Source organism: Lactuca saligna, chromosome 9 (assembly GCF_052625555.1).
Source record: "Lactuca saligna cultivar CGN05327 chromosome 9, ASM5262555v1, whole genome shotgun sequence".
Classification (NCBI taxonomy): Eukaryota; Viridiplantae; Streptophyta; class Magnoliopsida; order Asterales; family Asteraceae; genus Lactuca; species Lactuca saligna.
The window spans coordinates 15,354,223-15,367,213 of NC_136425.1; the positions used below are offsets into that span (position 1 = coordinate 15,354,223).

At 30.7% G+C, this 12,991-nt stretch overlaps 1 protein-coding gene across 1 annotated transcript; it reads left to right on the top strand.

Annotated features, from left to right (window-relative positions):
- Positions 1-8,426: 8,426 nt before the first annotated feature.
- On the top strand, positions 8,427-9,481 carry LOC145015678 (putative small nuclear ribonucleoprotein G). The gene is made up of 4 exons (XM_078974154.1): positions 8,427-8,582; positions 8,732-8,754; positions 9,035-9,156; positions 9,260-9,481. The coding sequence occupies exons 1-4, from the start codon at positions 8,548-8,550 to the stop codon at positions 9,320-9,322; spliced, it is 243 nt and encodes an 80-aa protein (XP_078830280.1). The 5' UTR covers positions 8,427-8,547; the 3' UTR covers positions 9,323-9,481.
- The last annotated feature ends 3,510 nt before the right edge of the window (positions 9,482-12,991 follow it).

Here is a 12,991-nt window from a genome sequence, read left to right on the forward strand (position 1 = left end):
ACCATGGTAGACTGAAGACCAAGAGACTCAGGGCGACCCAAATAAACTGAAGGTCTGAGAGGCGTACCAGTCAGGCTGAAAGCCCAGAGAACGATACGGATAGGTTGAAGGCCCGGTGAGGCATTCTGGTCTCGATGAAGGTTCTGTGAGCGGTCCGGATAATCTGTAGGCCGAGGTGGTTGAAGGCTCTTTATGCATGTTGTTTGTTATTATGTTTATGTGGTGGTACTTTGGGGAAACTCACTAAGTATTAACTTACAGTTTTGAGTTATGGTTTCAGGTATTTCAGATGATCGCGAGAAGGTGAATGCGTGACTGTACACATCATCTTGATTATGATTTATGATTTTGGAAAACTCTGATATTTGGAAAATATTTTGAAAACCATGATTTGTAAACAATTTATGATTTTGGGTTGATTTTAAAAAGTTGAAATTTCTTGTGATTTTTATTCATGTTAACATGCTAACTTAAATGTACGAACAGACTTCCGTTCATGTTCGATAGGTTTGTTTACAACCTTAATATTTGGTAAAAAGATATATATATATATATATATATATATATATATATATATATATATATATATATATATATATATATATATATATATATATATATATATATTTCAGATTTTACCCATAAAAAACCAAACCATATGAAGTTATGAATTGCCAGTTCCAAAAAAAATGAAGTTATGAACCATTTTTGCAGTTTTATTTTGTAAACTAGAAATTGCATCATCTTCGTTTCGCGGGGATGCAAGTGTGTTCATTTATTGTTGATTGAGATTTGGTATTGGGGACGGTTTTGTTATCATGCTATTGTTATGGGTTTACATGGCTAACTTTAATTTATACGGAAAACATATTATATGTGACTAAATTCATACGTAGAAAAACATATATTTAAGAACAAAAAACATACGTAAAATTTACGTTCGAATGTAAATAAATAAATTTTAAAAAAAACGAATTTACAATGTATATAAAAATGATGCATGCATGGATGACAAGTAAGATTTTTTTATTTAATGAACGAAAGTTCAAATAATAATAAAAAAAACATATTTAATGTGATGTGACTCATACATAAGAAATATACATAAAAATAAACATGAAAACATAGAGAAAAAAAAATATTTCGAATCGTAGATAAACACAAAACTTTAGAAAAATAAGGATAATAAAAGTGACATTTTATAAAGTTTAAAGTTGAAGAAGTTAAAGTGACTTTTTAAAATTACATGGAAAATGTCGTTTTATAAAGTTCTGAAAAAGTAGATGGTGAAAAATGTAATTTTAAAAAGTAGATGTGTGAAGTGTCGTGGAATCATTTTTAATATATATTAAATTATATATTGGGATATATACAGTAAAGTTCCGATGTTTTTATTGAATTCACACGAAAGTCCCAAACTAATTTTTTTCACACAAAAGTCTTAATTACCAGCATTTATTGATAGTATCGGCTTAGCCCATGGGCATTGGAACAGGGTCCAAAATCTTAAGGGGCTAATTTTTTTTTAGTAGTATATGTAATTTGCAGCCCATTAGGAATTGATCAATTCACTGAAGGAAGACACGAACAGAACTACAAAAGCGCTGAAGTAGGAAGCAAATTACTCGTTTGTTTGTTCAAAAAAAAATCGGCAAAAAAAATGAACGCCAAAGGGTGAATCGTGAATGCGATTCAGCAACAACAAGACAACAATTTAGCGGTCGATTATCTAATTTTATCTCCTTCTAATCAACCAATCAGGTAAGATTTATGAGAAATTGAGGATTATCAATTTTATTGTTCTCATACATGCATACATTACGTGTTGTAACATTTTCACCTCATATGACCTAGCCCCGACCGTTAGTACTTGCCAACGTCTCTTAAGTACACCAAATGTTCGCTCCACATCCTTCCTAGCTGACTCTTACGCCTCTTTAAACATTTTCATTTTCTGGTCGTTAGGACATGTAAATGATTTCACAAAAACAGACAATGGAGGATATATACCGTCAATAAGATAGTATCCACGCTTATATGCTACCCCATTTGCTTGAAAAGGTATATCGTGCGACTTTCCAATGTAGATATCGTTGAATACCGGTGACTGGTCCAACACATTGATGTCATTGTTTGCACCAGCTTAACCAAAGAATGCATGTCATATCCAAAGAACATGTGATGTGATAGCCTCTAGAATGATCGTCGGCTCTTTGTGATCGCCTCTCATGTACTGACCACGCCATGCGTTGAGGCATAATGACCAACTCCAATGCATGCAATCGATACTACCTAACATTCCAGGGAATACATGCTTGCCTTCATGCACCGTGTATAATTGGTGGATATCGTTGATAATTGGTTTGCACAAATATCGTTGCCCATAAACCAAACAGATCGCTTTGCAGACCTTGTATACACACTCCCGCACGGTACGTTCTGACATCCTAAAATACTCTTCCCATTAATCTGCGCCCATGTCGTATGTTAGCTGACGAATTGCAGCCATGCATTTTTGAATAAGAGAGAAACCTTTTTTCCGCCTTGCATCCATTTTCCATTGGAAATATGGAAAGCAGCCTTCCAAGTCGCCAACAATACGTAAGAATAGTTCATTCCTCATCCGGAACTGATCATCGGCAAAATAATATTCTATAAGACGATCGTGTCCGACTTCATGATTTCTACGCAACAACGGCTTTCTTAGCTTATGTCGTGCACGTGATGTTTCGCCTAGTCGGTTTTGATAGTATGCAACCGTTTTCGCCATGACAGAACGAATAAACTTAGTCTCATCTACAGCCGTCGAATCAGATAATGAAGATGGTGACATTTTGAATAATATTTTTTGGAGAGAAACATAGGTTATGGGTTAAAAAAAAGATAGAATGTTGTAGAATTTATAGGTTAAGAAAAGGGAAAGATATATATATATATATATATATATATATATATATATATATATATATATATATATATATATAAACGTGTAGAATAAAAAAAATAAACAAGCCAATCATCTGAAGAGAGAGAGAGAGAGTGCGGGACTCCCTCCCCCAACCTTTTTCCAACGTTTCCTTTTCTGTACCCTCGGTGCGGTGTTTCTTCGTGCGGGATCGTTTCCTGCGGTTTCCCCGTTCGCCACTTCGTCCGGTCTTAATGATTGCTATGGTTATTGTTATTTACTTTCTAGTTTCTACTCGGCCACCTTTCCTTTTAATCAAATTTAGTATCTTACCATTTTATAATCTTTATAATACACATAAGACAAAATTGCAAAAATGATTCTTGTGGTATGCATTTTTTTGGGGTTTCAGTCCAAACCTCGACTTTTTTGGATTCATGGTCCTTTTGGCTTAGTTTGTACGTAGAAATGGTCCTCTGACTTAACTTCCGTTAAGTTTTTGCCGTTAACCCCCTTATGTGCATCTCACATGAGGGTATATTTGTCTTTTCACATATAAAGGACCATTTTTGCACCTAAAAAAAATCCCATTTTTTAAAAAAAATAAAAATTAATACCTATTTATTTATTTTAATAATTAAAAAATAAAAAGGTCTCTCTCTCTCTCTCTCTCTCTCTCTCTCAACCCAAAACACTCCACCCATCTTCTTCTTCAAGTTCATTAACCTACATCTAAAGATCGATGAAGAACTATGAATCATATCTCCCCCACCATACCTATGTCTCCTCTGAGTCGCATCTTCCCCCTTATTTTTTTCTTTCTCTGATGAGACCATCTTCTGCCTCTGGCCAAGCCTTCACCAACGACGACATCGATTTCATCCTCTTTTAATCTCCACTGCATCTCATGTACCCTGCACCTTCACCATTTGAACTACATCTTCTTCCTCTTGCCTCTCCACCAGCCACACGCATCATCAAATATACCCGTTATGACCTAGTTGATTTGACAGTTAATATGCGTGAAATTAAGAACGGGATGGAGGGTGCCCCTTTTTCTCAATGTCGATGTGCGTTCCCTTTTTCTCAAGGTCAATCCAACCATCTTCTCCTTCATTTTTCTGTCCAATCACACGAAAAAAAAAATCAATATCATCCCTTTCCCTTTCAATCAGCTTGCAGGTGTGCGTGTGTGTGTTTTTTCTCTCTAGTCGGCCCAATACCTCAATAAGAATCAAGATAGATCTATTTGTGTTGAATTTGTAGGTCCGATTTAAGAGAAAAAAGAAAAAGGAATAACAAGATGGGGAGGGAACATGTGTTGGTTGTTTGGTGCTTCGTTCACATAGGTATCAATAATCATGGCTGGAATGGAGAATTAATTGTTGTATTGAGGCTGTTGTGAAGATGATGGTTAGTTTAGGGATGTTGGTGGTTAAGAATGGATTCTTGGTGGGATTTTGTCTTTTATCCTCCAAAGGAAAAAAATTGAAGATGATTGTTATATCATTCATCCCAGGTTCATCAGTTATGTGTTAGATCATTCATCCCAGATTGTTAGATCATTCGACAATTGACAGCCCTCACAAAACCCATAACAGTGAACAAGGATGGTGGTGTAAGGAGGTGGTGTTAAAATGTAGCAGCGGTGGTTAATCAGTGGTCGACTGAGCTATAGGGTGGCAATGGTGTTACACTTCCAGGCAACGGAGAAACAGGTAGGAGGGTGGTGTCCTTCCATTTGAGTCTAAATTTCGAAAATTTTACAGGTGGGTCTCAAATCAGATTTCTAAAAATCAAACACCAATGTTCTTTCTAAATTGCATAACAGATTTAAAGGCTTTGACTTTTAACTCAGAAATCGAATGAGGATTAATCTCTTGTATTATGCCATAGCTTAAAATTTTGGAGAGGTTGAACTTCAAAGAAATATTTATTTGTAGAACAGATCTGAAATCTGAAACTCTGATTTCTATCCCATCGTATTTTCTTTTCCGGTTCAATCTATGTAAATCATTGTTGCTTTTCAAGCTTTTAGCATAATCCCTTTTCAAGCTTCAAGCTTTAAGTTTGTTTGTATGTGGCTTGATTTACAGAAGAAGACGATGAGAGAGAGAGAGAGACCTTTTTATTTTTTAATTATTAAAATAAATAAATTGGTATTATTTTTTTAAATGGGATATATTTTTTAGGTGCAAAAATTGTCCTTTATATGTGAAAAGACAAATATACCCTCATATGAGATGCACATGAGGGGGTTAACAGCAGAAACTTAACGTAAGTTAAGTCACGGAACCATTTCTACGTACAAACTAGGCCAAAAGGACCATGAATCCAAAAAAATCGAGGTTTGGACTGAAACCCCAAAAAAAACGATACCACAATGACCATTTTTGCAATTTTGTCTACACATAATACACACTTACAATTTGTTAGTTTTTTTTTTTTTTTTTTTTTTTTTTTTTTTTTTTTTTTTACTTTATTAAACTGTAATATTTAGATTGATTTAGAGTTCGTTTGATGTTAATTATTAGGGGTGTTCAAAATATCCGAAAAATAAAAAACCGAATTTAAAAACCAAAAAAACCATATTAATTTTTAGGTTTATCAAACCAATATCTTTGAATTTTTCTGTTTGGTTAACCGAACTGGTAAAATCTTACGCTTTTTTATTCGGTTACGGTTCATGTTCTTTGCTACGGACGGTTAACCAGAAAACCAAAATTTTATTTTCTATTTTTTAAAATATTGTTTATGTTTAGTCGTTTAAGTTAATATCAAGCTATTTCTTAGAATTTTCCAGTTACAACTAATAATCGTCATAATATTTATATTTTTCATTTTAAATCAATAATGATCATCATTAACATTTGTTACAATTAGGTGTGGGATCCGTGTATTACACAAATTGATTTTAATTAAAATGTTAATAGAAAATATTTTTTAATGTACAACTCTAAAATAAGAAATGATCAAACATATTTATTGCAATTTAATATTATATATATATATATATATATATATATATATATATATATATATATATATATTATCTAATACTGTATATATAAGTATGATTTTAATTTTAAAAAATGAAACAAATCAAAAATTGACAAGTGAATAATATTTATTTCAAAAATACCACAAAATTACAAGTATCAAAACTCGTGAGAGATTGATATGTGGCAAAAAAAAAAAAACTTTCATGTATTAAGAGGATATACATTGGTTGATATCGATTAAAATTGTTAATTTCATCAACATTTCATATAAATAACTAAATATTTGACTATTTTTTTATCTATTAATTAAAAATATATGTTGTTGTATTAGTCCAAATTATTTTCTATATTCCATGTATATTTGATCATTTATCATAATTTCATTATTAATAGAAGCAACAACACAACTACACAAATTATATGGACTATTCATTGTCATTCATTTTTTTTAGGAAATTTGTTATGAGATTAAGTAATTTTAACATATTTTTATTAATTAATAATGGTTAACTGATTAACCGGATAATCGAACCGAAAAAATCGGTAAAATGGATACCAGTTAATCTGATTTTTCAGCTTAGGATTATGTTTAAAATATGAACAAACCGATAGTATCGGTTAACCTTTCGAAATACGTTTTTGGTTAGGATAACCGTTAATAAACACCCTTATTAATAAGTAAAAAAATTCAATTTTATATCTATAGGTAAAATGTTCCCAGTACTCTTCGAACCATTGGAGAATAAAATCTACATCGTTAATTTTAGAAAATATCATTATTATGTATACTTATTTGGGTTAAATACAGATTTTATCGTAGTTTTAAGTCGAACTCTCAAGATTGTTTTATCTTTTCCAAAAGAAAATTTAAGCATTATGCTTTTTATGAACATAATTTATTTTATTTGACTCAACTTTCAATTTTGTACACATCTACAATTCGTGTCATCTTCTATGCAAAATAAGCATAGATTATTATTTATATAAAAAACAAAATTTTGATATTTTTTAATAAGAAAACAACTTTATAATATGATAACCTAATAAAAATACTAAAAAGAAAAAGATAAAATAGTTTTTCGAAGGTACTTTGATAGTTGTTGTTTTGCTAATTAAATATGATAATTGTTTGATAGTTGTTGTATTGCTGTTTAAGGTTGTCTTACACACCACAACTAGTTTATTTTTCAAGTTTTTTTAAGTTGTTATTTTGACAAGTTAAAAAGTAGCTTATAAGTTAGCTTTTTTAAAAAGCTAGTTAGGTTGTATTTGGCATGCCACAGTTAGCTGATAAGCTAGTTTATTTTTCTAGCTTTATTATGTTGTTGTGTTTGGTAAGCCAAAAAGTAGTTTTTAAACTAACCTTTTGAAAAGCTATTTAGAATAGCTTTTTATGAGCATTTTGAAAATTTTCATACACCCATTGATTAATTATAGATACACATACTCTTATATGTCATTTTATGTAATTTTATATATTTCAACTAGTTTTACCAAACGTTATTTTTTGTTAGGTAGTTTTTCAGTTATCAACTAGCTTTTTATTTAACAGCTAACTTTTCAGCTATCAACTAGCTTTTCAGCTAGTACGTCAAACATAGCCTTAAACTAGTTTTTTAGGAGTTTTTTTTTTTTAATTTCCAAAATATACCCATTAATTAATTATAAAAACACATTATTTTAAATATTTTTTTTATGTTATTTTCTATTTTTTAGCTAGTTTTATCAAATGTTATTTTTTATTAGCTAATTTTTTATTTAACAGTTAGTTTTTCAGTTATTACATCAAACATAGCCTAAATCATATACAACTAAATCAATGTCTGACCCAATAAAAAACATATTAGATTCAGAGTCTTATCAAACCCAATAAAAAACATATTACAAAAGTACATGACCGGTGGCTCTTAAATATAGTAAATCTTATCGAGTCAAACCAAGTAAACACATATCAAATAGCAAAAAGTAAAATAAAGTTTAGATTTAAGTAAATGACACGAATGATCTTTATGGTTTGAGATAATTTATGCGTTTTGTTCCTAACTTATTTTTTTAACTCGAAAGGTCTCTACTTTTTATTTTTGTTACATGTTTGATCCCTGTCTTATCTAAAAAAAAACTATTATTTAAATATGGAAAAATGATGAGATATGTAAGGTAAGGTGAGGGGGTGAGTTTGGGTGTGTTTATTTAAATAAATTAAAAAATCAATGCCAAAATAGTTTTTTTAGGTAAAATAATGACCAAACGCGTAACAAAAACAAACAATAAGAACCTTTCGAGTTAAAAAAATAAGTTAGGAAGTAAATACATAAATTACACTAAACCATAAGGACCATTAGTGTAATTTACTCTTTAGATTTAAAGTTAAGAATGTCAAAAGAAAATAAAAAAATAAAATCATCTCATTTAAATGAAAGGAGTGAATCAGTAGTTTTAGAAAACTGAAGGCCCCAAAAACGATATTAAATCATAATACAAGGGGAGAAAATCAAGTAAAAATAGAACTATAGAAGAGCCGTATCCCGTAGTCGTATGATATTAGGGTTTTGCTCTTGTTAAACCTCACCTATTTCAACCAATTCGGCCTCTCTCTCATCGTCTTCGAATCCTCGCTGTCTTCATTCCTAGGGTTTCGCCATGAGCAGATCAGGTCAACCTCCAGATCTTAAAAAGTAAGTTATCAGTTTCTCCCCCGTACAGTTTATTAGGGTTTATTCATCTCAAATTTTCTTTTCCTTTCAAGTTATTCGTGTAATATTTGTAATGTATTTGTTCTCCGGATTATGACACTCTTCTTACTAACCTTTCAATTGGATTTCAGGTACATGGACAAGCAACTACAAAGTAAGTTTTCGCTTATTTCATTTATCTGTTTACCGAGTTTTGTTTTAAGTTATTGTCGCTGCCTAAACACGTTCTTCTTGAAAAAACCAAAATCCTTTGTATTGATGACTATAATCCTCTACATTTGAGCACATATGTTCGAATTATACATAGGGACGCTTATACTAATAATTGGGAATAAAAGATACATATGCCATGTTGTGGTTGAACATGGATTTTGTGCTTCTAAGAGTTGGTTTTGTAACAATCAGTGAATTTGATCTTGAATTTTGTATTTCAGTCAAGCTGAATGCAAATCGGACAGTGGTTGGGACACTTCGTGGTTTTGATCAGTTCATGAACCTGGTGATTGACAACACAGTTGAAGTGAATGGTGAAGAGAAAAATGAAATAGGCATGGTGGTAAGTGAAGTGACTAAATAAGAATGAATCATTTTAGTCTTTAGATTAATCCAATCCAATGGTCACAAATTGACAGATATCATTTGTTTTATACTACCCACAGGTTATAAGAGGGAATAGTGTGGTAACTGTTGAAGCACTGGAGCCAGTCAGCAGAGGACAGTAATTGGTATTTTGTATAATCATGCTTTATTTACTTTTTCATGAAAATAGATGCTGCAGTATTAGCTGATATGATACTTGAAGAGTATGATCAGTGACTAATCTTTTATATGTATTATGACTTCCATACTTTTTCTGAATTTGAATCCTTGTTCGATGTCAATTTCCTGGTTTTCTAGTTGCAAATATGGACCTTATGGTGTGTGTTGTCTTGTTGGGCTAGAGATGTCAATTTTATTGTGTTACTTGAGATGCATTTGGTTAGCAAAATGTTTCCAAAGTAACTATATAATGTTTCAAAGGAACCATTATCTGTTAAATAGTTAGAATTAGACATGTCCAACATTTAGATAGACACAACACTTAGATAAATCAAACAAAATGGATAAACCCAATATTGATATAAGCCCACAGCATAGATAAGCCCAAATGAAGCTTCAATCTTATAACTTTACTTTTTCATATTTTTGCCACTAACTTGCATTAGCCAAATTATTTTCTCCATGGTCTAATTTTTAAGTTTTAATTAAAGCCACTCTTGTAGAATTTGGTAATTACAACATTTAACGAAAATTCATCATTTATAACGCGTCATAAACATATAATAGGAATATGCGTTAATTCTCTATGCTTATCTTCTATGATATAATCAAATGTACATAGAACTAGTATAATCAATATAATTATAATAATTCAAGCATTTTTTTGGAACAACTGAAATAACATGATTTGTAAAAAACAAATTAATACTAACTGAGTTATAAGCCAACCAACCCAATTCATATTTATTTCAGTTTTTTATATCAAAAGAAAGATAAAGACGCAATGTATTCAAATAAAAACGTTCTCTTTATTTTGGCTGTTTCAAAAAGCGACTCATTCCAATACTTCCACATTACCCGTAAGGCTTTGAGGAGAAGTGCATCAAGACACTTTTTTTTTGGAGTGTAAGCATGAATTAATTTGTTGTTCTTGAAGCACTGACAAACTAGAGATAGTCAGCGTATCAATGTTCCACCAATGGGTAATTTGGGCCCAAATAGAAATCACTAGAGGGCAAGAAAAAAGGATATGGTCCAAGTTCACAATTTGGAAATCACGCATGACACATAAAGAAAATTAACCCCGTTATCGTTTGCAACTGTAGACGTGATATGATGATGTGTTAGTTTTGATATGTTAAAATTAATTTTTTTTTTCCTGCAAAATAGCACAAAAGACACTAAGTTTATATCAAAATTTTAATTTGACACTATGATTTTTTTGTTTCAAATTTGACACTGTGTTTTCTAATTTTTTATAATTCTGATTACTTGACCTGTCAACCCGGTTACATATTGATGTGGAATGATGATGTGTCAGTTTTGATGACGTGACATGCTGACATTACATGCTGATGTGTCAAAATTGTATTTTTTTTCCCGCAAAATATACTAAGTTTTCATTTTTTTTTTTGATCTTAACACTAAGTTTATTTTATTTTTTCAATTTTGACACTCTACTTTTTTGTTCCAAATGAAAGATCATTTTTTTTTCCAAATTTATTCAACGTTTATCATTTTTCATTTGAAACCATATAAATATTTTGTTAATATATAACTAATAGATTATTTAACTATGAATAAAAATATGTATAAAATCTACAACAAAAAATAAAATAAATAATATTTCATAAGTGATAAATGATAAAGTTTTGTTGATCTTATTCAAAGCTTATGATTATTTTGGTTCTCATTATATAACTAATGCGTGTTTATACATAAAGTTATGTAAAAAACCTTGTATTTATAATAAAATAAGGTTTTTAATTTATACACAAAGTTATGTAAAAAACCTTGTATTTATAATAAAATAAGGTTTTTAATTTATACATAAAGTTATGTAAAAAACCTTGTATTTATAATAAAATAAGGTTTTTAAATGAAAAAAAAAATATTTATACAGTTTAAAATGTATTAAAAAAATATTTATATGGTTTTAAATGAAAAATGATCAACATTGAACAAAATTGGAAAAAATAATGTTTGATCTGGAGCAAAAAAAGTGTCAAATTGAAAATAATAATAATAATAAAAACTTAGTGTCAAAATCGAAAAAAATGAAAACTTAGTGTATTTTATGGAAAAATAATTCAATTTTGACACGTCTGCATGTCATGTTAGCATGTCACGCCATCAAAACAGACAAGTCATCATGTCACGTCAGCAGGTAACCAGATTGACCGATCAAGTGGTTAGAATTATAAAAAATTATAAAACACAATGTCAAATTTGAGATAAAGAAAAAATACCGCATCAAATTAGAATTTCGGTATAAACTTAATGTCTTTTATGCTATTACCCATAAAAATAACTTGTTGCAAGAAGTTTTTTAAATCATTCAGCTGGGCCAAATCTCCCCTACCCTCGAATCTGGGTGACAACAAGAAGTTCATATATCAATGCAAACAATTATTAACCACTGCCACCTTATTCGGGTCTACTTGATAAACTCTAGGAAAACGATTTTGAAAAGGAAGTATCACCCAACCAAGTATCCTTACAAAATTTTCATCACCAACTTTTTCATGCAAAATTAATCAAGATCAATACATTCACCTCTAGGTTGAATGGATGATTCTAAAATACCCACCCAAAGTAATAAACACACACACACGACCAAGAAGTATAACCGTGCACAAATGATTGTTGTCTCCCCTATAAGTCGTCGTTTCGAAAACCTGCATGGCGGTGATGTTAGGCGAGACGCATGCAAATGCAAGTCACTGCGTGTTATGACATGAGTTTTTTAAAGACATTTTTTTTTCTTCAGACCGGGCATGACACCACTTAATTTTTGTTAACTTTTTGTTATTACGGTTGATATATTCTTTTAAAAACTTGATATATTTTATATAAATATATAACTCTGTGATTTCTTATTATGTATATACAAAATTGTTGTTTTTAGTCACACATTATGAATCACCATGACTCATAAAGTTTGATGTCCGACTTTATCGTCACACCACAGCTCACATTATTTAGAACTTTGCTAAATCCCATCTTCTTTGCTTGACTTAACCTTCTTCTATTTTATATGAATGATTTCTCCCCCTAAAATCACCGTTCACAAAAAAACTGATTTATGTGGGACTCTAATTAAACAAGTATTAACCATTTATGGAGCACGAAATATAAACATAAAATACATGGCAAGTTGGCAACACTTTCCAAAATCGAAGTGAGGAGCGTTAAGCAGCCTCCCACCGACAAAATTTCGACTTTCCAATCAAAAAGCTTACTCGTGAATATGTCGATAACATCTTTCCAAATAGTAATAACCATCTTGAGGAGCGTTAATTGATATTTTTAGTATATATATGAAAAGGTACACCACATAAGTTAATTAACAATAAAGTAAAACCTAATACTTTATTGTTAATACTCTACAAAACGAAAGAAGGATAATTTTGTCAAACCGTATGTACACTCCAACTTTCTTTTTGACATATTTACAATACCAAAAAAGTTTTAATACTCTGAAAGATGAAAGAAGGGTAATTTTGTCTACCCACCAAACAATTCCAAATCCTATGACAAATTTCAAAATCACACAAAAACTATTCTAAAATCCAAACGTCCCTTTAGTGGTGGGATTTTCTGAATCCAATTTTGTATTCGTACACAAGTAA

Coding starts and splice junctions, on each gene's coding strand:
- LOC145015678 (XM_078974154.1), top strand. CDS start 8,548: ATGAGCAGATCAGGTCAACCTCCAGATCTTAAAAA. Junction 8,583..8,731: donor CAACCTCCAGATCTTAAAAA/GTAAGTTATCAG, acceptor ATTGGATTTCAG/GTACATGGACAAGCAACTAC. Junction 8,755..9,034: donor CATGGACAAGCAACTACAAA/GTAAGTTTTCGC, acceptor TTTGTATTTCAG/TCAAGCTGAATGCAAATCGG.